The 27,989-nt window shown below is 35.1% G+C and overlaps 1 protein-coding gene across 1 annotated transcript in view; it reads right to left on the bottom strand.

Annotated features, from left to right (window-relative positions):
* The window catches only part of LOC150097037 (sodium/hydrogen exchanger 3-like), a 126,783-nt gene that overhangs the window by 33,399 nt on the left and 65,395 nt on the right, over positions 1 to 27,989 (bottom strand). The window contains exons 2-3 of the mRNA XM_090408607.1: positions 9,998 to 10,458; positions 8,708 to 8,964 (exon numbers count right to left, since the gene is read on the bottom strand). Of these exons, the coding sequence (XP_090264733.1) occupies positions 8,708 to 8,964; positions 9,998 to 10,458 (718 nt within the window). The remainder of the gene's footprint in view (positions 1 to 8,707; positions 8,965 to 9,997; positions 10,459 to 27,989) is intronic.

The following is a 27,989-nucleotide window of genomic DNA, read 5'->3' as shown; positions in this document are numbered from 1 at the left end:
GTTATTATATAATTTTTGCATACGTTTCGATTGAAACGTATGTAGTTAACATATATCCTTTCTGTCAATAATCGTCGCTTTGTAAATACATTATAACGATTCATTATTCTGTCCACAGACGCATGCTTCACGGATACTATGCATCCATTACATTTAATAAGCTAACTTTTTCTTTGGTGTGCGTAGTTTTATGTCACTTTTATTTATTCATTTACTTTTATCGTCTTAAACAACATTTACAATAGTTTCTTCACTAGATGCACGTTAACAACAATCCCTTACGTTGTCAACGGCGCACATAACAGTTTACCTTGCGAAGTTGATAGAGGGCACTAGTGTATGCTTCTTATTGTAAACCAAATGCTGTATATAACCACGGTGGCAAACTGCGACTCTTCAGTTTTATTGCAACTCAACTAACAAATAAAAAATATTTATAATTTTTCTTAATTTTCTAGCAGACATGGGACAATCACCTAATATAGTTTTTCTGAATGATGATAATAATTTAAAAAAATTCGAGGCAAGCCAAAAAAAAGGGAAAAAAGTCGATGTTTTTCTCTAAAAATAATCGATGTTTGTTTGCCATCCTTAATAAGCTGTATTTTGCTGCTCGATTGGTCAATATTTTTGAGTGGCTTGATGAAATTTGCTGTTCGGCAATGTAGTTATATTTATATTACCTTGTCAGAAAATTAAAAAAGATACGTTACTGAATTTCGTGCTTCTTATATTAATAAAAGGTAATTTAAATCCCAAATGATTCAAATCTTAATATTTTATCTTTAAAATTTTCTTATAGAATATTTTGCAGCATGACTCGTGAAAATAAACAGAAGCGGAAGTATATCGACGAACATAGAAATTTTAAGGAAGAATGGGAAGAAGACTATGCTTTTATTGAGAAAAATGGTAAAGCTTTTTGCCTCATCTGTAGTTCAACAGTGAGCAATTTCAAGGTAGGGAATTTAAAACGTCGTTATTAAAAGTTGCATCGCGAGTTTTCGTGTCAATATCCAGAAAAATCTGAAATACGACTTAAAAAGCTTAACCCGTTGAAATCTTCAGTTAATAACCAAATTAACTTCATGACAAAATTTACTGAAGAATCTAAAACTGTAATAGAGGCTAGTTTCAAAATATCATGGAACATTACAAATTTCATCAACGATGAAATTTGTAAAATCCAAGTATCGTTCTCAATTAACAAACCAACATCAAACCAACATTTGAAAGAATTAATAAGTTCAATTACTAATTACAAACCAAATTATCAAATATTAGTTGCTAACTTAGAAATCCATAAACCTTCTGCTAGTAAAGAGTAAATAAAAAAATGTAAATACATGTAAAAAAAATGCAATAATAAATATAATCTTTCAAAAACTTTTTTTCCTTACACTGGTAGGTAACTAGGGCTCTTGCTGCAAAAACTGTGTTCACCCCTGGTATATACTACGCACTTGTTGATTATTAAAAGCACATAATATCTGACATTTTCGATTGAATTGTAGATTTGTTTTTAGTGAGTAGATTCCACTAAAGCCATGGAATATTTATTATTTTTAAAATGAACGAAAATATGCTCATACTAAAGCAAATAATAAATTTGAAATAATCTTTTTAAATTTAATTTTATTCTTTTGCAACGGACTATTTATATATATTTATATTATATACTATTTTTACTACACTATACTATTTATTATACTATTATTTATTATAATATAATACTATTAAAATAATATTATATTATAATACTATTTATTTATTATACTATACTATTTAACTATTTTTTACACTATTTATGCTATATTTATATACTATATATTTATATAACTGATGTATATAATGTAGTTTATAATAATAAGGTATTATTATTATCTATAATGATTACAATTTAAAAAAAAAAACGAACTATAGCCGAAATTAAAGTTCGTGATAAAGATTGCAGTTGTGTTAAGGCTGCTGACATAGCCCCATGTTTATTATTATTATTAACGGATATATTATTATTAACGGATTTATTATTATTATTAACGGATATATCTAGGACAAGGTTGCCGGATTATTTAACCTCTTAGTCGGCTCACAGTACAACTGTCAAATATTTCTGCTTTGTTGGGATTCACATTAAAAAGGTTGAATTTAAACAGCCAAAGGAAAGCACATTTAACCGATGTATACAAGGTAGTTTGGAGCATGACAGGAGTTTGTTGCACTTGGCTGAAGAAAGCCTTACCAGAGGGCATAATAAAATGAAAATGAAGAGAGCAAGAACAAGTTATTTTCTTTTTTTTTTTCCCCTTCTTACGGCTGAAAATATGTGGAATAGCCTTTAGCAATGGAGTACAGAGAAGGTGAATTTAAGTACCTGCAAGTATCAGACAGTTATGGCTGGAAGATAGGTTAATTAAAAGTGTATATATAATTATCCAATTTAGCATTTGTGAACATACCTTATTACGAGTCTATGTGTAAATACATATGTAAAAAAAAAAATAAATAAAATAAGTTTCTCTGCTTAAGAATGCTAAAGAAATAAGTTATGAGTGAAAATTTACAAAAGCCAACGTAATACAAATATAGGTTTCATGCAAATAGGTTTGGTGAAGTGGTTCGTCTATTATTATTATCTCGAATTGGCTGGCTGTGGTTGTGATCGGACGTATTCCTTTAGACTCTGCCTAGATGAATTTTATATACGGTTTTTCGGGAAGCTCGCATTGCACTGGAAATAACACAGTTCGTGACCTACTATCTCCCCCTCTGTATGAAATATGCAGAGGTCTAATGGCCGGCAGGCCCCACCCCCAATGAGGACCAGTGGTGGACGAATGGTATTTTAGGGAGGTAGGTCTTTTCACTGTGTTCAAGTAAGTTCCCGAAACTCCTTTTCCCTTGTTTTTAGGATAGTCACCTATAATAAACTAACTTTTTGCTAGTAGACGCTTACTTTGAACTGTCTACCAGCTAGTAGACTCTCAAAGTTTACAGGATCACTCGCAAAGTACTCGGGAAACCCGAGCAACCGCTATTTTCTCTTGGGCCAAACTATGGACTCTCCATACGATGAGCTCGACTTCAAGCAGCTATTGACAGTCTTCAAGCATGTAGGAGGCCTGCTGCAAAGGAAATGGCCAGGAAAGATAGCAATCCGCCAAATAGAAAAAGTTGAAACAGAGGACTACCAATACCCTGACTCTCTTCCTAACACCTCACAAGATTCGAGCAAAGAAAATACCACATCAGCTGATATTCACACACTAGAGGATAATGATGACTTCCAAGTAGTCAGTAGGAAGAAGAGAAAGGAGGATTCTCTAGCTGCAGAAACTGAAATACTGCCTCAGACCTCAGAGAGAGCAGCACCAATGGACACTACAGCACAAACTGAAAGAATAATAGAGAGGGATACAGTAACACAGCCTAAAGAGAGAATTCCACCAGTGATCTTACGATCCAAAGAAAAATGGTCATCAATCACTGAGTTGAAAAACAACAATATCAAATTCAATTCAGCAAAGAACGCCGATGAAGGAGTCCGGATTCAGCCTGAAGGTGCATCGGACTACCGTCTGCTCACCAGACATTTAGATGAACTGAAAGTCCCATATCCTACTTTTCAGCTTAAAAGTGAAAAAAAACCTCAAGGTGGTCACCAGAGGTTTCATAGAAACCATACTATCTGAAGAAATAGCCACTGATCTCAAATCGCAAGGACCAACACCAATAAAAATATCACGCATGTACAGAGCGGATAAGCGGCCCATGCCTCTGGTCTTGGTGGAGATCAGTAAAGACCAACGAGAGATTTATGACCTTAAGACTGTTTGTAACTTGGTTATCAGGACTGATCCCCTCAGAAGGAAGACATCCGCCGGACAATGCCACCGCTGTCAAAAGTATGGCCATGTGCAGAAGCTGTGTAGGGCGGAATACAAATGTGTAAAGTGCTGAAATAATCATCCCTCACATACATGTGCCAAATCAAGAACCACTCCTGCTAAGTGTGCCAACTGTGGCGACCCACATCCAGCTAACTACAAGGGCTGTTCACTCCACCCATCTAACCTGACAAGGACTACGGAGGCAGTAGCCCCGTCCACTCAGAAGCGAGTCACACAACCTGAATCGGAAATTAAAGTGCGGGCCATTACACCTGATAAATCTTATGCCTCTGTAGTTTCCTCACGCAACAAATCGGCGGCAGAAACTATACCAAGCAGCCAAAACTCTGTTGCGATGCTTGCTGCCACTTTGGGAGAAATGCTGTCAGCTTTTAGCGAATCAAATCCAAACCTGGCTAACACAAACAGATTTCTTAAAAATACCCAAGTCATATTCTCGTTGATTAATGGATAATCCAGCATCACAATAAATTCCATACAAGTCGCATTCTGGAATGCTAATGGACTCAGCAACAACATTCTAGAACTCCAAGAATTTGCTACTCACTACAAAATTGATATCCTGTTAGTTAATGAGACCCATCTGCGGCCCTGTGATAATCCCAAGCTAAGAAATTACTATTTAATTAGAAATAATAGACCTAATGCCAGAGGTGGAGGTACTGCAATCTTTATCAAAAAAAAAAAAAAAACATCCGTTACAATGAGATAAAAAAGATTCCTACAACTAATCTTGAAAAAACTGGCATAGAAATTTACACCATTAATGCAGGCATCTTAAAAATATATTCAGTTTATAACCCTCCAGGCAGAACTCTGCTATCCTCTGATCTTTCTCGGTTGCTTGACACTACGAAAGCAACAATACTAGCAGGAGATCTAAACTCAATAGCAGGTGTGCCAATTACAACGGAAAAATCCTTCACAATTTTGCTAAGCTGAGAAATATTATCATCGCAGGTCCGATTGAACCATCACACTATGGAACACACGGCAGGCCCGCTGTATTAGATATAGCCATATTCAAAATCACATCTCATCAATTCCAGCTGCAAATAGTTAACGACCTCAGTTCGGACCACAACCCAGTACTTCTAAAACTGTGAGAGGATTTGGAACTTATTCCCAGTCAATCATTTACTAATTTCACAAAATTCAAGGCTACAATCACCACTATCATGGATTCAGTGCTGAATATCTCCACTTGTGAAGAAATTGACACAGCAGTCAACAACCTGGAAAGAAAAATTCAAACTAGCTTAACTGCAGCCTCTTCTATTTCCACCCCAGCTCAAGTAAATCTACTTCCAGAAGAAATCCTTGCTCTAATCAGAAACAAAAATAAAATCAGACGTCGCTTTCATAACACACTAGCTCCTCAAGACCGCCAAGAGCTGAACAGAGCATCAAACTTACTTCGCTATGCATTAAAAGATCACAGAAATTTGCAATGGGAAAGAAAACTTTGTTCCCTGAAAACTGAAGATAAATCCTTGTGGAAGTTGGCAAAAACTCTCCGCACAGACCGTTCCAACATCCACTCCATTCACGGAGAAAGAGGTATAGTTTATAGGGACGATGAAAAGGCAGAAGCCCTCGCTGAAGCTCTTCAACTTCAGTGCAGTTCTAATTATGCGCATGCGGATTTAGTCTTCATAGAGAAAATTCACCGTCGAGTCCGTACTGCGCTCCAGCAGCCTAACAACTGCGAAAATATCTGTCCCACTTCACCTAAAGAGGTCTACTCAATCATTAGGAAGCTCAACAACAAAAAAGCCCCTGGCCCAGATGAAATTAACAACAAAACAATCACGGCCCTTCCACACAAAGCTGTCATGCATTTTGTAGCAATCATAAATGCAATGCTCAGACTAAACTATTTTCCAACCCGATAGAAACAAGCAGATATAATCCTCATTCATAAGCCGGGAAAAGCGCCTCAGTTACCGCAAAGTTACAGACCCATCAATTTCCTTTCATGCTTGGGAAAAATTGCAGAATTAATCATCCTCAATCGACTTCAAGATGTGGTGAACAAAAACAACACAATACCGAAGGAGCAGTTTTGGTTTAGAACCGGACACAGTACTACACATCAAATTCACAGACTGGTTGAATTTTTAACTACCGGATTCAATTGGCGACAACATACAGGAGCTGTTTTTCTGGATGTAGCAAAAGCCTTTGATAAGGTTTGGCACAAAGGCCTCATCTATAAATTATTTACGACCAACGTTCCGCTTTACCTTATCAAACTTATCAACTCCTTTCTAAAAAACCGGAAATTTCAGGACAAGTTGAGAGGACTCAAATCTTCTTTGAAAAGAATCACTGCAGGTGTTGCTCAAAGCTCGCTGCTTTTTAACATCTTCGTTGCTGACGTCCCTAACACGACATCAACCACCACAGCTTGCTATGCAGATGACATGGCAATTTTGAGTAGATCTCTCAGGCCGAACTTAGCTACACAGCGCTTGCAGACCGCAGCAACAAACCTGGAAAAATGGCTCAGGAAATGGAGAATAGCTATGAATGCCGACAAAAGTACTGCCATTCTCTTCACAAGACGGAAGGCATCCCACTACGGAGAAGTCAAACTTTTCAACACAACTATTCCATGGAAATCCAGCACCAAATATTTAGGTATTCAACTAGATAACCGTCTCAACTTTAACTCTGCTCATCGATACAGACGCTCCCACACTGCCAAAAAATGGGTGAGCCAGGTGCTCGCTAAATTATCATTAATGTAAGCCATTTTTCATAGAGATGAAGGGATTATAATCCAAGGGATTGGGGTCCATCCAGCCACAAAGGTTAAAGGTAAAGGTTCGTCTATTATTATTATTATTATTTTTTAAATAGCATTCAGTTAATTGGTCTCAGACTAATGTGCACGTGGGTTGCATAAAAATATGCAGATTCTTTCATAATAAATTTAATATTCTAAATATGCACAGATTTGAAAGTCAAAGACTTCTTAATATGCATTGAAGTAATAATAAATCCCAATGATTTTCGTTTGAGTGGGATAGTCTAGTAAGACTAATCCTAATCTCGAAGAAAAAGTGTTGAAACCTCGCATAAACTCTTAAAATAATTTTTTTTTACCGCACTGCGCATCAAGTTGGAAGCCATGAAAAACAAGGTATCTGCATAAAGTTCTAGATTTCATAGGTAGAGCAGGGGTTCGGATTATTTAACTCTTAGGCAACCTACGATATTAATGTACGATAGCAAAGCTAACAATTCATTAACTAACAAAAAAAAAACACAATTATTATTTACTAGCAACTTCCCAAAATGGAGTAGGCGAAGCTGTTTTGCCCTAACCTTTCGAAATTAAGGGTGGGGAGAAATGGAAGAGAAGCCGTTCTCTACGCTTAGCCAATCACAAGAGAGCTGGCCCAAGGTTATCAGTTATTTCAATTGCCATCCCGAGAAGTGTGGCAGACAACTGCCGCCATTTTGTCGTCCCTTTCACTGCCTCCGCATTTAACTATGAAATGTTCAATATGCACTTCCAGTTCGAATCCCATTTGAATTATATTTATTTCGATTGGACATTGTAGACCCATGCCTTGTGGTAAGGAAGACCTTTTAGATACGCTTAAGAGAAAAAATGTTATTCTTAGAGCAAAAGCAGTTCTAATAAGCAATTCCAGATCATTCTACAAACAGTAAAAAAAAAATTGCTAATGCCTTTTATCCCCCCAACAAAAGAGAGTAGGCGAAGCCATTTATTACTAACTTTTGAAGGCTTAGTGGACAGCTAGCTTCTACTCTTAGCCAATCACGGAATAGCTGTCTCAAGACTGCCAGTGATTTTAATTGGGATCTGGGGAGACGAGTATTGAAGACAACTTCCCCTGCTTTCTGGTTCCTAACATTAACACTATATACAGTATATTATTGAAAGTCTTTTTCACTTGGTTTTATTATAAATTAAACTGATGAAGAAATTATTTTTTAATCCTTTATCCAAGTGTAAGCAAACAAAGTCTGCACGTGAAGTATCTTCACGACAGGGCTACTTGTATATAGAGACTAATGGCTTGACATCAATTGCCTTAATATCCCATAATGCACAGCACACATCCTTTAGAGTGTGTTTATAATTTACTACATATTATTACCCGAAATAATGAGTTCTACAGTTTTAACTCAGTTGAGGTATTAAAAACCAAAGTTTACTTGCCCGTGCTAAAGATTGACAAACTTGGGAACTGGTCTAATAAAGGTTTAAAAAACGTTCCTCTAGTTGGTGATTATAATCGAACTTAGAATGATCTTTCTTTGGGCAGTCGAGCACTATGGATACAAATGGAATTTCCAGAGGGCTACATAAGCCTCATCACCACATGATTAATATTAATAAAATATTCATTTAAATTAATAAAATATAGACAAACTTCAGTTAGTATTTATTTCGCAAACAAAACCCAAATTTTTTTTTAAAAAAGTGAATATTGAAAAGGAAATTATTCAGATAGGAATTTTTATTCGAGGTTTTCATTGTTATAATCTCGTATAACAAAATATATATTTATAAATTTTCAAATTTAAAAGCAGTTCTATTTAGTTTATTATTACAGATTTTCCTATGGTACCACAGTAAACTTTCCAAGTAAATAACCAATGATTTTACTACACTATAATACTAACTTACTAATTGTGATCGATTACTTTGTAACAACTACTGGTAAAATTAATGGCATACTCTATATTAAATAAATTATGAATGCAAGCTGACACTACAATCAATAAACAAAAACGGGTTTAAAATGAATACTTACGCTAGAATGCCTGACAGTTTAAACAGTTCTGCTGTCAGATAAGACAAATAGGCCAAACCGAAGACAAATAACGGTTCGATGATCCTCACATGATGCGTAAATCTGGAGATAAAAGCGGCAAAAAATCCCCAAACAATGCCAACGAACGTGCCACCCAACGCTACGACAAAAAACGATGCGACTCCAGCTACATAGTCGAGTGGGATGATATTCTTTTCTCCCATGTTCGTATAGCCTTCGAACATGTGATAAAGCACCTACTTAAAGAAAGAGCTCTAAATGACAACTAATTAAAAACAATCGATTCGAAAAGGGAAAAAAATTATAATTTCAAATAAGTTAAATTTTTAATGAGGAAGTTATAAAATGGCTAAAATTAGTCACAATGTAAGTCCATTAAAAAAAAATTTAAAATTGGCAAAAATATTTCTGAAAATTTTTAAATTCTAAAAATTAAATAATTTTTAGAATTTAAAGTTATTTAAATTAAAAATATTTACATAGTTTCAAGAACTTAAATCGTTCACGAATCTTAATGTTTGAATTGATAAAAAATATACATCAAAAGACGAATAATTTTTTTTTAAATTTTGCATCTTATGGATTTGCTGTAGAAAAAAAAATACCAGGCAAAGAATTTTTGTAGAATTTTTAATTTTATTTATTTTGTTGATAACTTATGTGTATCTCTGTTTAAAATACCTTTTTATATTGTCTTTTATATCGCTAATATCATGCCTGCAGTTTATCGAGAGAAAACAGATTGTTAATAGGTTTAGCTCATAATTTGTGAAACAATAAATTGTTTTTGTATCTATTCCAAAAATATTGACTTTTTAATTCGATTTCTATATAGGAAAAATAAACAGACGCCAACTTCATATTTAACATTAATAACCACACCCACATTTTCCTATTGGTTAGTGGGCGTGGCTAGCAATAATCATTATTGCAAAATTTATTCCATATGTGTATTCATCGACTGCATATGTGTATTTCAGCACGTGACCATGATTTGTTCTTGCTAATTTTATTCGGGATTACTGCATAATTTATGATTGTATTTATAACCTTTTTGACTTTTTACACCAAAATCATTTGTTATATTATGGACACTGGGTTACAATCTTACAAAAATCCATAGGTACATTCTTAAAACGCTGTTTTTTTTTGTTCTAGTTTAATGTAATTAAAATCAATAAATATATAAATAAATAAATAAATATATATATATATTTATTTATTTATTTATTATAACCTCTAGTTTGGATGAATTCGATGTGTACTTACCACTGTAACTGCATCATTCAGTAGAGATTCTCCAAACACTACGATATACAGCACATCGTTGACATGGATTTCTTCGAATACTGCAAGCACCGCTACGGGATCGACTGCCGAGATGATTGAGCTGAACAGCAGAGTGTCAAGAAGAGGGAACTTCACACCGTAGAGTCCCGTAAGGCCAATTCCCCACAGGGAGAATCCTATCGTTAGCGCGTTCCAGACGGTTCCCACCACGGCATACAGAAGAATGGTGGCCAAGTTATCAAAGAAGAGGCGATTAGGCATGAAGTATCCGGCATCCAGGACAATAGGCGGAAGCATGTACAAGAAGAACACATCGGGGGTCAGCGGACCAACTGATGATAGACCAGAGAAGAAAAGTATCAAGCCAATCAGGACACCGACCAAGAGAAGGATACAACTCTCGGGACACAAGTTGGGCAATTTTGGTGTGACATGAAACCCTAGAAAATTATTAAAATTTAAATTAAAATAGGAAGTTAAAGATACAGTCTAATCAATTACAATATTGATGGAAAATGTACACAACATTAAGAACTGCTAACGGCTATTTCTTTTCATCATTTGCATATCATGTGGATTTCTGAATTCTTTCAAATGAAGGATGGTATCAGTGGGAAATAAAGACACTTGAATACATTTTATTGCAGAGAAAGTGATGTACTTCACATTATTGAATTATGGCCAAAGCAAATAAGGCAAATGTATCGAGTTGGTTAACTGTGTATCCATTTGATCGGCTTGCGTGTTTTGGGGGTGAAATACCTGCCATATCCTTATGAGATCAGAGGTGGCATGCTTACCTCGTCTTCAGTTAATAGCATGTAAAGGTTCTTACGAGGGATCGCACCGAAATCCTAAACAAGAGGACATAATAAACCTCCTTGTAAGCTATTGGGGGTTTATGCTGACTCGAAGGCTTTTCCATCACATAGCAAATCTTTTTCTTGTAAATTATATCGATCAGAAGCGATAATTCTGTCGTCTTACACATTTTATTTACACAAGATAGCATATGTGAATCATACTTGTGCATCCATACGCATGGAAATAAGTAAAATCACGACGTAAAATACAATTGGCTGTCTTTTTTAAAAAGTCATTACGTTATCTTTAAAGGTTTTATCTTCTATATCTCTTTAGTATACCTCAATGTTTTTTTAAAAAAAGTTAAATGTACAATAATACATGTGGAGTTGAGTAAGCTCTCAAGAATACATTAAAAATAGAATGGTGTTCATCTTAACAGTGTAAGTTTGAATTCTGTGTTACGTTTTTTTCTGTTTGTAATAAATGTTTCAAAATATAAAAGATAATCAAGTAATATAGAGATGCAACAGCAAAATATATTGCACGAGGGTAGTCTGAAAAGTTCTCCGCAAGATTATTTTTTTCTAAGTTGATACATCGGTCATAAGCATCCATGTAAAATTGCAAGTCATTCTATCAAGTAGATTGTTTTATACAGCTGTCTGAAGCAAAAGTGTTGTCTGTATTCCCTTGAAATGGATAAAATTGAGAATTATGCGGTTATAAAATTCTTTGTAAAAGAAGATTTAACCACAAAAGAAATTCATTCAAGGTACATAAATGTTTATGGGCACTCTTCTCCTTCGTTTTCGACAATTAAGAAATGGGCTGCCGACTTTAAATGTGGCCATACCAGCCTTGAAGATGATCCACGTGAAGTACGTCCAAAAAAGTAACAACAACAGAAATCATTGATCAAGTGCACGATATGGTATTGGATGACCGGCAAGTCAAAGTGCGTGAAATTGCTGAGACTACAGGCATTTCAGAAGAACGTGTAGGATATATTTTGCATGAACAATTGCAAATGAAAAAGCTTTACGCAAGATGGGTGCCGCGCTTGCTCACAGCAGATCAAAAACGCACTCGCATGAAAATCTCTGAACAGTGCTTGGAGAGTTTTAACAAGAATAAAACTGATTTTGTGCGTCGATTTATTACTATGGATGAGACTTGGATTCACCGGAATCCAAACAGCAATCAAAACAGTGGACAGAAGCCGGTTGTTCAGCGCCAAAGAAGACAAAGTAGGTTCCATCAGCAGGAAAGGTCATGACATCGGAGTTTTGGAATGCTAAAAGGCATTTTGTTTATTAATTATCTCGAAAAGGGTAAAACAATAACCGGGGAATATTATTCCGATCTTTTAACTATACTAAACGAAGAAATTCGTGAGAAAAGACCCGGTTTGCAGAAGAAAAAATCATCTTTCATTAGATCAATGCACCTGCCTATAAAGATGTTTTGGCAATGGGAAAATTAAGGGATCTGCACTATGAACTGTTGGAACATCCACGATATTCCCCAGATTTTGCTCCCTCTGACTTCTATCTCTTCTCAAAACTAAAACTCTTCCTCGCTGGTCAGCGTTTTGCTTCGAATTAAGAGGTGATTGCAGCTGTAGAGGGGTATTTCGCAGATCTTACTGAGAACCACTACAGGGACGGGATAATGGTGCTGGAGCATCGCTGGAATAAATGTATTAGTCTTAAGGGAGATTGTTGAAAAATAAAAATAATTTTGAAATTATAAATTCGCTTTTTCATTGGGCCGAGAACTTTTCAGACCACCCTCGTACATATGTTGAAAAAAATTGCTTTGCAATACAAAAACCTTAAGCGTTTCACGTTGGGTTGCGTGTGTTAACCCAGAAATATTTACGCCGTATTCTAATTTCTTCCACATCTTGCGCAAGATCTGTCAACAGATGAAGCATATGGAATTAACTATCCTAGCTCTTTAACATGACAGTTTGGTTCTAAGAGAAACGTTAAAAAAAAAGTCTAAACTGACTATTGGGAGTTTAAGACCCTATGTTAGTCATATTGCATGACAGTACCCAAAATTTTTCAAGAAGAGAAATCTCTTTCGAAGCATTTTACTTGAATAACACTGACAATTTAATATATTTTTTCATTGTCATAACTTGACTGTTTAATCTTCATATTTAGCAATGTTTTCTTTCAGATAATTCATCTGATGCCCGTGATATCATTTCTATATTAGCAACAATCTTATTTGCATTGTCGTTTTTGGCAGTCCTCGCTCCATTGTGTTAAAATTGAAAAAGGAAATATAATTGGGTAATAATTTTTATTATTCAACAGATGTTTCTAGTAGGTGGAGATGGCGCCTCTACTGGCGACAACAAAAATAACCCAGCAGGCGATTAAATTTGCATTCTCTGATAGGTTGTTTTTGTAATCACAGTTAAGTTTATGTTTGTAATTGCCAACGAAGCCTGAGGTCATGAAGCGAAAGGAGGAATTAGCTAGCTTTGATGACTAGTTTTCTATCTATTTCTTTAATTAGGAAGCCAATGATCATTAGTCTAAGTTCTTCCTTTTCCAGCAAATAAACATCAAATCAAAGCTTCAGTAATGGTCGGAAGAGTGCTTGCAGATTAAAAGGAGAAACGAACCTCATAATGAAAAGATAAAGCTGTAAATGTTGAACTGGCGACCTATATTATCGGGTAGCACAAACTACTAATTTACTTGTAATTAGCAAACTTTTCCGGAATAAAATAATGAAATTAAAAAAAAAAAAATGCAAATATATTTTTGGTCTTAGAAAATATTTGGTACCATTTTTAAATTATAAGTAAAATATAATTACTGTTATTTCCAAGATGAATAAAATAACATTTCTAATTTGATGGATCTGATATTAACCACACGGGTAATGGACAAAAAAAAAAAAAAAAAAAAAAAAAAAAAAAAAAAAAAAAAATGGAAACACTGAGCTATTGGGTCAACATGTTATTGGTAGTTGCAATGCAGTGCAGCGTCTACGATGGACCACACACACACACCGATGCAGTTGATATGCAAATGTACTCCCGACATTCCTAGGGATGTGTATAAAGACATGTTAGAATGGAATCCAGAGAGGACCACATGACTTTGAATCAAAGTTTGAAGCCAAGCCTGCCAGCTTGGCTTCAACTTTGATTGTTGAAGCCAAGCTGGCAGGTGCATCTGTGACTAGAGCAGCTGAATTTGCAGATGTTACGTCTCTAAGGTTATGTCGGCATGGCAGTCGACAGGACAAACATCATAATGTAATAGTGAACGAAAACAATTTCTGAAAGAGAGGGATGTTCGAGCATCAGTACGCTGTACCACGAAAATAGGCAGGTTTCTGTTGAGCAATTGTGTGAAAAATTCAACACCGTTGTGAGCAACCCATTTCAACAAAAACTCTGCGGTGGGAATTATACAGAGTTGAATATCACGGTTGGATTGGATTACACAGTCTTTGCTCACTCCCATCAACATATATCGTCGTGTCCAATGGCGCAAGGATCACAGGCAGCGGACTACACAACAGTGGAGGGATATGATATGGTCCGATGAATCCACGTTCACATTTTTTTGCTGCAAACGGACGAATACGTGTGTGGCGTCAGTCGAAGGAAGCTAACCAGTCACAGTGTTTGTTTCCAACCGTGAAAAGTTTTGGGGGGCACATTCTCATGGCATTGAGTCCAGCTGTTGTATTGGAAGGCAAAGTGGATGCTGCTGCACGTTATCTTTCAATCATAAGAGATCATCTTCATTCAATGCTGACACACCTTTCTTCTACACGATAATGCTCCCATTCATCGAGCAAATGTGGTCAATCAGTGGTCTGTGGAACATGGTGAGGTGTCCTCTCTGCCATGGCCATCCCAATCGCCAGGCTTAAATCCTATAGAACAGTTATGGGACATTTTGGAGTAAGCTCTCAGGCAACGTTTCCCACATCCAAAAAACAAAGGTGAATTGATCCAGTTTCTGTCGGAAGAATGGTGTACAATTCCTCCTGTTGAGTTCCAAGCACTGACAGAGTTTCTCAATTAAAGAATGAAGACTGTACTAGACGCCCACGGAGGACCAACGCCATATTAATCGAAACGTGTCAATGTTTTCATTTTTTTTTTGTCTATTACTTGTACATTCCTGTCTATGATGCTTAAACTTGGGTATCCTTTATTCTTATATCTACTTAAACAAGGCTTTCCTTTATAAAGTGAGAAAACATGGGGATTTTAGTAGTTAATTATTGATCCTCGATTTTATTACCTCTCATACACAGGAATGTCCAAAAAGGATGTCATCATGTTGATATGCTACATGTCGATTTATTACATCATACTTCACGCTTATGGGTAAGCACACCTACTATGCGGGCACTGATAAAAATAAAATCAAATCCCACATAATAAAGTGGCTATCCTCTGCCCCTATATCTGTTTATTGGAGGTTTATTAGCTAATATTCATTTATGCGTAGTAAAAAACCCTTCAACCTCTACACGAGACCGACTAACCTTAAATTGAAAAACTGTCATGGTTTTTGCTGCCATCTTACGCGGGATTCGAACCCGGCTCTTTCAAACCGTGGGGGTTAACTATTAATGAGTTCTATATCTTTGCGTGGCTCTGTTCCGCTTCCATATATGTTAATATTTGGCATACTTTAAGAAGAATGTACCCAGACGCAGTTAGATTGGTCTTCAAAGAACTCCGTCTCTAAACCCTCAGTTGTATGAGTAGTGTGGGCAGCTCCAACTGCTAAAAGGCAGAAATACTGCGCGTATTCACCAAGGCACAGAAATAAATTGTTTTCATATATATATTTACTTACACTTATTTCTTTGCTATCAATCGGTTCCAGAATTTCTTACCGTGGAAGGAACATTGCTACATACCATTTATTGAGTCAAAGATTTCATGTGGATTTGTTGGTTCGAGTGTTTTTTGTTTGACAAAGCTGTCCGGGTTCAACCAGATTTTCCAATAGGTCAGTTTGAAATAACGAAGCCATTAAATCAATTGCAACTTTTTCATGCCAAACATACCTTGAATTAAAGTCAAAGGTTTGGCTGAGCGCATTTCCAGTACGTTGTATGAAGGCCTTCATGCAGATTTATGTAAAATGTTACGTTCCTTTATGCAATCATTCTTATGTTTCATCAGAAAATTTGTTCTGCAGTTTTTTTTTTTTTTTTTTTTTTGCACAATGATTTTATGCCAGTAAATGCAGGTGGATTACGATCGAAGCAACTAAAGCAATGGGGCTAGCGTATTACGACTGTTTATTGATTATATTCTCAGATTGGTATGACTTTTTTTTTCTCGTTGTTGTGGGATGAAAAACCCCCGTTTACGGGGGGGGAATCACTTAATAGCAAGCATAAAATAGCTTGCTATTTACCATCTAGGACAGTGGGGTTCATGTTGTTCTTCACATGTCCCAGTTTCTTATTGCCCTTCCGACTGACACTACCAAGAAGTTTTCAAGATAGATTTTGTTTTATGAGGATGAAATCCAAATGACTAACAGTACTAAAGAATAATAAGTTATGCTGTGTGGATGGTTAGACAGAAACGATGAGTTGAGAAATAACTTGGATACCATTCTCAAAGCAGCAACAGGTAGGGGCGGATGTTTATGGTAACGGATTTTTTTTTTATTGGGATTTCTCGGTGCCTTGATACCTGTGCTTGAAATACTACAATGCATTTATCCATTGTGGTTGATGGGTCTTTAGCAAACTAGCTATAGCTGTGAAATCAGTTAATTGTTTCTTTCTTAAAATTGTGTTAATTCGTGTACAATCAATTAGTTGATTATGTCTAATTACTGCGTGTCTTGGAAGACAGACACCTCATCCGCCTAGTAGATGATTTAAAATAGCTTATGGCAAGAATAAACTGTATTAAACTTCTGAGATTTCGTTCAATTACAAACTGATATCTTCAGAGAAAAACTTGCAGTAATTGTGAAACTAATCCTTGATAAATTAACGCGATCGTACTCGAAATTTCGAGTTTTATTTATTGGTGATGATAACCCCTGAAAACAGCCAGACTTTGTCGATTTACACGCAGCACAGTTTCCTCTGTTTTACTTCTGTGTGATGGAGTATACAAATCGTGTCTGCTCAACCTTATTGCTATAACAATTATAATGAATATATTTCTTATGTTCTTTCCAGGCGAATTCTTTCCTTAATCTATAGTGCTCTACATTTTGAATGCATCAGAGGAAGGAATCTAGTTTTAGATGATCAGAGGAACACCTCAAACTTCATTCTTAGGACGTGTTTTGTGCTCTGAAGATGCGTTAATCCAGCGAAATATTAGTAGATTAAAATAAACTGTTTCGTACTTATGGCATCGTGTTTATACTGTTAAGAAAGATGAATGGCCTTTCTCTTAGTAGAAAGGTTGGATAGACAATTAGGGGTGGGGGTTATTATTCAACCCCCTACCCTCTAATACGAGGTGTTTTATTCAATTAGGCATTTAATCCAACATCCAATAGATTAAACTAGGAGTTCTCAACGTGTGGTACGCTTATCCTCTTGGGGATACATGGAAAATTTTGCGGGGTACGACGTGAGAGTCCAAAAGTCGCTAAGTTGATAACACTGATACTGATTAATTTCTGAGAACTAAGTGACGAAGCTGGGCGTTGTAGCACATGTCTATACACGTTTGTTAAATTACAAAATTGTTTATGTTACTCTTTGTGTTTATCGATATATGTAATTTTTGAATACAATATTTAATGTATATACACCCTCTTTCCAAAAAGAAACAGAACTTTTAGAAAATAGAAGAAACTAGTGGCGCCACCTGTTTTATCTTTTTTGTTGTCGAAAGCGGCAACCTTCATCTTCATTAGTGTTGTGTCAACTGTTAGTGACATTTGTTTCATTAGAAGCCGAGTTACAGTGCCAAGAGTGAGAGTGTGTTTTGACGAACGGTAGGAAAATGAGTTTCAAACAGATAGCTGCGATTGACTTTTGTGTTAAACTTGGGAAATGTTTTACCGAAACACATCAAATGCTTATCTCATACTCAAGTTTACGAGTGGTTTGAGCGATTTCAAAGTGGTCGTGAGATGTTTGAGATGCAACTGTGCACAACATTTCGTGCACAGTTGATTTTGGAACAGTTGTGCAACATTCTGTGCACTGTTGATTACCCAAACGAGAGTTTGGGCCTTAATAAATTGAATTCGCGATTTGTTCCCCACAGGTTGACCGACGACGAAAGAATGTTTCGAATTGAACACCGGAAGGACCGCATTAAAAACGCCCGTATGGACTCGAAGTTCCTTGAAACGATCGTTACTGGTGACGAAACGTGTTGTTTTGAGTATGAGCCCGAAACAAAGAGTGCTGATTGGAGACCACCAGAAGAAGGGCATCCGAAAAATAGTCGCTTGGAGAAGTCAAAAGTAAAGACAATGCTGATTTGTTTCTACGATTCCAAGGGCATTATGCACAAAGAATTCGTTCCGCCTGGTCAAACGGTCAATGGTGAGTTTTATCTCGAAGTTCTGAAGCGATTGATAGCGACAATTCGACGCGTACGGCATGAATATCGTGACGACCAACCGTTCGTCAAAACACACTGTCGCTCTTGGCACTATAACTCGGCTTCTAATGAAACACATGTCATAAACAGTTGACACAACACTAATGAAGGTTGCCGCTTTCGACAACAAAAAGATGCAACAGGTGGCGCCACTAGTTTCTTCTATTTTCTAAAAGTTCGGTTTATTTTTTGGATAGAGGGTGTATCTATGTTTTATGCTATTCCCATTGTTTTACTATAACTATAGTTTTATCGATACAAGGGGTACGTGAATCATAAAAGGTTGGGAACCAAGCCTAAATCAATCTCTTCCTTTGATTTTATGTTGGGTACAGGTCCAATGTATTCAGGTAATACTTTTGATTATCTTTCCCAAGATATGAAGGATTGAGGAGGAGATAGTTGTTTTTGATTGCCTAATTTAGGTAAAATAGGGTTGTGGTGGTCTGAGGACAACTCATTCAGTGATTGAACGTGGTATTGGTATTTGACATTCTGTAGGATAATAATATCTAAGACATCTGATCTGACAATTAGTTCAATCCTGAGTAATTATAAAGTATGCGGCCGTTTTTATTGGTTGTGTTACTTTTCCAAGGTGGATGCCTCGAATTCAGATTCAGATGGCGTCTAAATCAGCCAATAGTTTTGTAAAGGTTTTGGTTAGCTAGTTGTGAGCCGCATAGATGTTGAGTTTACCAGCTGCTTTAGTGTATACTTCAATGCCTGTAATCTCTAAATTTGTGGTTGGTTATTGAATTGTGTTTAATGTAGTTTTTAACAAAAATGGCAATGCCACCGCATCTGTAATAAAGTCTGCCATTTTTGCAGAGCAGGTATCCTCCCAATTTCGGATTGTCTGCAGTCGTGAGTTTCATTTATTAGTATAATATCTGGATTGTATCTTAGTGAAAATTCTCGAAGTTCAAGAATTGTGTTGGATAGGCCGATGGCATTCCAACACAATCGATGCTGTTGGCACACTCTCCCTCGATGAGTCTTTGGACTCCCTGGAAGTGTCAAATAATAATAATAATGAGTTTGTCTTTTCAAAAAAATTACACGTCATTCTAACAAGTCAGGCATGAAATCGGTGAAACATAGCGTGGTTTAAACATGTTTGTATAATACATAAAATGTATTTTTATTTCCTGATCGTGTAAGAGTAATATCATAAGAAATAAATATTAAAATCAGTACATTCGTTTATTAATTTAAAATTCCTCGTGTCCAAAATTGTTTTGAATTCCTTAAAACACCTTATCACTTTGTTTGATGCTTCTGCACCATTGTTTGGATATACCGGTATATGTTTAATAATTTCAAAATAAACTAGCAAATTTTATTAAAAATTTATCTATTCAAATAAATTTCGCTTTGAAGTATATTTGCCACACTCTGCTAGCAGGAAAATATTTTGTAAAAATAAGACTTTTGAACTTAAAGTGAATTAACCGGTCTCGTACGGAGGTGGAGGGTTTCCGTTTCGGAAAGTGGTGTTTTTCCATCCCATAGACAGATGACCGTTAACAGATATAATACCATGGCCTCAGACTTCATTCAAAATTCCAACCAAACAATTGCTTTACATTTCATGAAACTAAACTTTTGATATTACATAGTATGTGCTGAACGTAGGTACTTACTGTCGAAACATTAAGTTAATCTTATTAAAACTTAGTAACAAAATATTCGATTATTTTTCTAAAAGAAGAAAAACTAGAGTCACAGCACAACGACATCGACCTACTGGTTCTTTTGCTGCTAAACATGGAATAAAACTGAGAGCTTTGCTTACTACTAAAATTTATATAGGGTGTAGGTTGGGTCGTTTTACTCGATGGTAATAAAAGACGTTAGCTTTTTTTTTTTTTTTTTAAATACTAAAAGCAAATCAGTAATTCCAGCATTGCACTTAAGTTTAAAGGGTAAATTTCGGTAAGAAATTAATTCAATACACAAATCGTTTATTCCTATATTAAATGTATATTAACCAATGAGATTAAACCCGGATATAAGTTTAGAATTTAACTGTCTTGTGGTGTTAATTAAAAAGAGATTGCGTTATAGCGAATGGGAACAAACTCTTTGTTACGGCACAAGATATGTTGAATGACAAAATAAATTACACAATAAACAGAGAATATTATTTCGTGATTTTCCGAATGACACAGCAATGAAAATTAACAAAATAAACAGTTGCATAATAAAGAGAATTAAAATTCATTTAGCATTATGGCATTCGTATATGGTTTTAATATTTTTATAAAATTTGGACTTCAATAATAACAATTTAAATTATGCATAAATGGAATTATTAAAAATTTGACTTCAATGCCAAGCTATTTACATCTGTATAATTCTTATCCCCCCCCCCCATGCGTTCACTTTTTTTTTTTTTTTTCTTTTTTGCTTGTAGGTTTTGTAAAATAAGCACACGCCTATACTATTCGTTTTTGTCCGTCCGTCTGTCAGCAAGTTATTCCGGACATTAGCTGGTCTGGTTTTATTCAGATAAAATTTTAGGAAGTACACAATAAAATGTGCATGCAGTTCAAATTTTTGTTTCAAAAATTTGAACTGCATGCACATTTTCATTTATTCATTTATTTATTGACAAAATGAAGCTTAGAATACACATGTAAAAACGGTTAATGAAAAGGTCACTACAATTATAATTTTATTTAATTTGATAATTATGTTATGTACTGGTCACTATAGGTTACTGTTTAGTCAGGCTATTATTTCTTCATGCTCACCATATTACAATTCCCAGTCTATATAGTTTTTATTTATAGAATATCTTAGAATTTTATTTGGTTTCTGGTTCAGTTAAACCTCACTATCAGAACCCGGATGGTCATATCGGTAACCGACAGGCAAATATTCGTAACTAGCTACCAACGTGTTCTAAGTTTCACATCTATTTTTTAAATTCCTACTTAAAATATTTTAATAACATTTTTCTTGCTCTAAATTTAATATTTTCTAACAAATAGTGTAGTTTTGATTGCCGTACTTAATCCCGATTTGTTAATGTATTTTTTCACGCAATCGATTCGTGAATACAAAGCGCCATCTATCGTTATTTTGAAGCATTTCACGCAGGAGTCAAATAAAAAGTAAGTACTGTACCTAATAATTGTCGATATCAAATTTCTTGTCAAACAGTCAGTTCTAACTACTAACGTGTTTGGAAGAGAATATTTATAATTTCAGATATTAATATTTTTTTCCATTGCGTATCATTGGTTCAATTTCTATTACGCTTAGTTTATTATTAATGGTAAGTAGAGAGTAAAATAGATTGGTTAGGAACAGAATACAGGATTGGGTGGAAAAGATTGCATATAGCAATGGGTTTATTAAAGGGTGGTCTTGTTTTGCAAATTTGCTTACACTTTAGAATACGGTGACTATCGTTCTGGATAGGGGTGAATAATATACAGTGATACTTCTGGATATTACAAAGGCATTGACAGGCTACCACATAATAAACTGGTGTATAAGTTAAACCTCACTTACGGCACATGGGACTGGAAAATCAGTTGGTTGATTGGATAGCAAACTGGCTTTCTAATCGATAATAAATGGTGGCGTATAGAGGTGGAGTTCCGCAGGGTTCTGTTCTAAGGCCACTGCAGAGGCGAATAACTAAAGCAATATCAGGGTTGTGGAATACTGACTATGAAGACAGGCTGAGAGAATGTGGATTACAGATGATAGTCAATAGGCGGAAGAGAGGCTACATGATTGAGACATAAATTGCTAAGGGGGTGCTTATCAAACAGATACCGGGAATATTTTTCAAAGGATTGAAGGAGGGAAGAGGATAGAAATAAGAGGTCATTCTTGGAAGTTGTATAAAGGTGTGGTACGTAAGAGAGTGCAGCATGGAGAGCGGTTGGTGGGTGTAATTTATTGTCAAATGAGATGGTGAGTGCGGAAACATTGAAACAATTTAAGATGAGGTATGATAAACATTATCTCTGTTAGAATACATCCTACTATTGCCTCCCTTGATGACTCCAGGAGGTGTTTGTATAATAATAATATATTGCATTTAACATTCGAATAATTCAAAGCGATTTCCTTTAAGCTGGCATAAATAAAAGTTTAATTTATGCCTGCTATTTAAATTTTATTTACCATAAAAAGTAATTTAAATACTTTAAGCTATTCTTTGTAATTACCGTATTACGTGGGAGGAAAAGGTAGTACACAGCCTGCCCAAAAACAGATTTTTTAATTCACGCCTTGTGAATATATTTTCCGTCTTATTTTTATATTTATTTATTTATTGTTCTATCTTTCAAAATCTAGCATGTTGTGTTCTACAATATACTTCCGAGATGGTTTATATTTTGATATTTCGAATGATTTCTTATTGGTTTTACAATAAAAAAGGAAACTACCATCTTTTATTAAGTTCACTAGGAATTTTTTTTTTTTTTTTTCCAACTGAAGACGAGTAGCCGATCTCAATACGGGGATAGCATGTTTTTTTCTCCCGGATAGGGAGAAAAAACATGCGAGATTTTCATGATGCGGGTTTTTCATCCCGCCTACAGAAAAATCGGCTTTGAGAACACGCGCAGGTTACAAACAAGTAAAAATACTAGTGATGGACAGTAGATGGCGTTGTGTGTAGATAATGGTGGTAGCAATTCTGTGAGTGGTTGGTGGATTAAATGGTGGGAAGGAGAGTTGTAGAGTATCCTCCCTCTACGAGTCCTTTGACTCCTTGGGGTGCCAAGTAATAATAATAATCTTTCAGATATATTTGTATAGGTTCAAAGTTATATATTTTTCAAAATCACATAGTTATTGCTTTAAAAAATCTGTTCTTTTTATTTTATTAATTAATTTTTTTAGTATTTTTTGTGTTTCTAACGCATTACTCTTTTTTCGGTAAAGGAGGTTTGTTTAAAAAATAAAATAATAAAAAAGGATGGAAGAACTTCACCGCGAGTTGATTTAAGTGCATGGAAAACACGTCACGCGTACGTAGCACGAGCTCTGCATTTATCTGCTGCAGAGTCCTGATCTTCCACTTACTGATTTTCATGCCACTGAAACATTGAAGAAGTATTTGTCTTTTAAGCGATGCACAACTGATAGAGTTGTTAGCGTGATGTCACTTCCTGTTCTTCGATGTTGGGATAGATATTTTGGCATAGAAATGTATAAACATCTTTACTAATTGTGCTGTGTGGAAAAGCTGTGTACCAAATCAGTTGAATTACGTGTCACACGTGCATCCTTGTCAGAATAAGATCTTGTACAGGGTGACCCAAAATTCACGCAAGATTTAAATTTAGCGCCATTTGTTCGGTAAAGTGTTGCCAACGAGAAAAAAAAGACAGCGTGACAGCTGACAGCTCAGGGTTATTAAAAATGACCACACACAGCGAAGAGAGTTCGTTGAATGGATTATGGATTGTTGAGAAAGAAATGCATCCACAACGTGTCATTGTTTGGTGCGGATTTTGGGCTGGAGGCCCAAAATCATCGGTCCATTTTTCGAAAATGTGGCTGGTAAGGCAATAACAGTTAATGGTGCTCGCTATCGCTACGTGATAATCCAGTTTTTTTGTGCCTAAATTGCAAGATATGGATGTGGACGACATGTGGTTTTAACACGACGGTGCCACATGCCATACAGCCCGAGAAACAATTCAATGACTGCATGAGCCATTTCCTGGTCGTGTAATTTCCCGTTTTGGTAATCAGAATTGGCTGCCCAGATCATGTGACTTAACGCCGTTGGACTTTTTTCTTTGGGTTTTTTTGAAGTCTAAGGTTTATGCCAACAAGCCCACGACCACCCACGCCTTGAAGGAGGAAATTGAGCGCTGTATCAACGAAATTCAGCCACATATATGCAAATCATAAAAAATTTCGACAAAAGAGCGCGTATGTGCCAGCAAAGCCGTGGAGGCCATTTACCCGATATGCTATTCCATGCATAACCCCATACTGTATACTTTATGAATCAATAAGAAATTACAATTTTTAATTAAAAACCTGTGCTTTCTATCAAAATTACTTCTTGCGTGAATTTTGGGACACCCTGTATGTACAATTACTCTAGTTCCCTCTCTTGCCTACTGTGAGTGTATGCGATATTAAACTTATTGTAATTTTAGGATTTCTTTTAAAAGATCTCTTCCTTATATTAATCATTCGCAAAGTGCTATAAACGCCTTATGTTTTATAAAACTAGTACCACCATATTTGAAACGATATTCCATAGTCAGGTAATTTTTGTGACAACACATCACACAATCTTGCTATATATATATATATATATATATATATATATATATATATATATACACACACACAATACATACAAATAAATACAATAAATACAAAATTTCATGGCGACCATATATTCAAAAAAGTGTTTACGGCTTAAAAAAAACCTCTTTGAATCATATATGTTTTGAGCAATAATGTTGGAGAGTTATAGACTCAACTCCCCCCTCCTCCCCCAACATCAACTGAAATAGTAATTAATCGATCTTCATGATCTTATTGACATCAAATTTATATTTATCACGAAGGTCAAGGAAAAGGATGTTAGAAAGCCCGGATTGGTTGACAGATCACCACAAGCACTCATTTGCATGCAAGTACTTGACAAGCATTTCTTCACCGACTGTGAATTTCGTGATTTGCAACTAAATATGATTTCGCTAGCTTAACAGAAGATTGGTTTGTATAAACTGCATTAAATTTTAAAATGTAAGTGTTATCTTAGTAATTTTTGGCGAGCATCAGCATAATCCCATGTAAATTATTAATTCTGTATATAATAATAATAAATTATAAAATATGTCCAAGTCGAGTTTAGTTTTATTGAAACCTGGACATAAAAAAAAACATTTAAAAAGAGAAATTATGATTTAATTCCAAATCACCTGTAAACAAACGACCGAGATGATTTTCACCCTGTCGGTGCGACACTGCTGATGCTTATGGACGCAACAGAAGTAGCAAAAAAATTTCAAATTCGATCACGGTAATTAAGAATTTTCCACCTTATTTAATCCTTATCAGATGTACTAAGTATGCAATAAATAAATAATAATTTCAATAAACCATAAGGAAGTTGATATTCTGGGATATAATATTTTGAATTTATTGCAACTTTTGGAAAATCCAACTACATTGCACATTATCACATGAAGACGTGTTGTTAATAGGACATGTCGCGATATTTCCTCCCCCGTCAATCAATGTAATCGCCAGAGAATAATTAACTTTTCAAAGTACAAAAGATGAAGACAGACGTGAAGCATTTTATTAGGGAAAAAGATCAGTAACTCCAAACCATTAAGAACTGGAATATTTACTATTTCATTTTCAACCTTCCACATAATATGATGCTATATATTCCAGTTAGCATTTCTGTGTTGTGTCAGAGATCAAGGCTGCACGATTGAAATCCGGATCTTGTGAGACAAGCGGCACTTTCATTAATTAAATGCTGGGTGACTGGTATTTCTTCATTTCTGGTGATGAAATATTTTACGATTTTCCTGCTCAGATATTCGTATGTGTCAATGTGATTTCGAAGAACGCAGGAAGAAATATGATAAACCAACCTAATTATAATTATGTTGTTCTCCTTAATTTTTTTTTTTCGATTTTTCTCTAGACTTTGAGATAATGAGAAAAGTATAAAATTCGTTTATTAAAGGCTATAACTGAAATGGCTACCATTCGCCATCTGTCCTTTAATCGTTTTTGTTGTCAAATAAAAAATAAATTTCAGCGCCTTAAAAAAAGCGAATAATGAGATTTAATATATTTTAAAATAAATTATTACATCATTTCATTTTATAAAAATACACTGAAACAAAAAGGAGTAAATATTTCATAATATTAATTAAAAAATTAAACGTTTCATATTTACTTTGAAAACTACAATCCTAGTGGCAACGATAATAACTAAAGCGAGCAGACGATCGTTCTTGTTACTTTAGTTTCCATTATACGCATGAAATCAGGTAAGGTACCGTTTATAATAATAATAATTATTATTATTATTATATTCATTTCGTAAGATCTAATAATTTATTATTTAGAAGTTATTTAGGAAATACAATTATAATACAGATTTAATTTTACATGATAAGAATAGCTAGATTTTTTGCTCTAAACCTAAACTTCATTTATAACGAACAAAATTAAAGCATCAAGAAATTTGTAGAATGCCATATGCGGTAGATTGATGTAGTATTATGGTGATGAGCCTTCGTGGATGAATTTCGGGACTGCATTTTGGGTGCTAGGTAATAACTAATGAAGGTAGCAAGCAAATGAAGGGGACAAAGGAAAAATTACGTTGGTACTTATATAATTTGAATGTAACGTGCAATTGAATACTTTTTATCCTAACAGGAAAAGTCTTCAATTGCACTTCAATTATTAATGGCTCCATATTTACATTATTTAGAAATCGAAATCAGTCCCCGAGGCTTTTAACTCTTCACAGCGATACAGCTTCAATTCGTCCAATCACGTCAGATTTTTTGAAAAAGTAAATACAAAGTTAATCTTTAAAATTTCTGGATAAATTTAGTATTACATGTAATATTATGTACGAAAAAATATATTAACATATTTTTACTTCCTTTGCTTTCTTTAAAAACAAAAACTGACTGATAATTACATAGACTGTATGCTATCTGCTGATATATCGATAACGTAAGCTTTTTTTGTAGCACTGCAGGAGACGTAAAATTTTCCTCTCAATAAACCTTGAACTATTCGGTGCTTCTGTCATATTTTATAAAACCATAGAATGCTGATAGACAAGAACTACTGTTTCAGAGCAGAAGCTGTGGACTCGTAATGAGATGAATCATGAAAAAAGGTCAACCTAGGAAAACATTGCAGCCACCTTTTATGGACCCGCCTGCGCCTTGAACTGTTGTGCAATAGAGTAAATTGAACTACCTTGAGCTTTAACTAAACGAAGGGGTGTTTATTTCTTGAAGACGCACCCAAAGAGTACTTCTTAAATATTTATAATATTATGTATATATTGATAACAGAAAATTATAGAAAATATTGAATAATAGCAAATCAAACAAACAAAAAAAGATTTAGCGATTATTCTTCTCCATTCCGCCCCCCCCCCCCCCAAATTAGAGGATTAAGAGGCGTAAGCAAGTTCCATGTTCTGTCTATAGTGACAAGATCGCTGATCATCTAATCCTTAGCCTACTTATACCTAATGTACGAATATTTCATGATTTTATTTTAACATAAAAAAAAAAAAAAAACTATTATCCCCTTTTCTTCTGTAATATTTGTATTCTGTGTGTTGTCGGCAATCCCAGTCGCACAGGATGACCTTACCCATCCTGTACGAGGTGGAAAAATGGAAGTTCCGCATCCACTTTTCCTTCCTAGCGACGCATTCTCTACTATTGCCAAACAGGAATACCAATCGCACGTGATTTTAGTGTTTCTTTCTACTCTTTCTCGAGACTAATCTTCATGCACTGTAGCAGAGATAGATAAACTGTACATTATATGCATTCATTTTTATAT

Source organism: Typopeltis vanoorti, chromosome 18, assembly GCF_054136105.1.
Source record: "Typopeltis vanoorti isolate ZY-2024b chromosome 18, IOZ_Tvanoo_1.0, whole genome shotgun sequence".
Lineage (NCBI taxonomy): Eukaryota > Metazoa > Arthropoda > Arachnida > Uropygi > Thelyphonidae > Typopeltis > Typopeltis vanoorti.
Note: the sequence above shows the minus strand (reverse complement) of the source record. Positions and strands in the feature narration are given on the sequence as shown.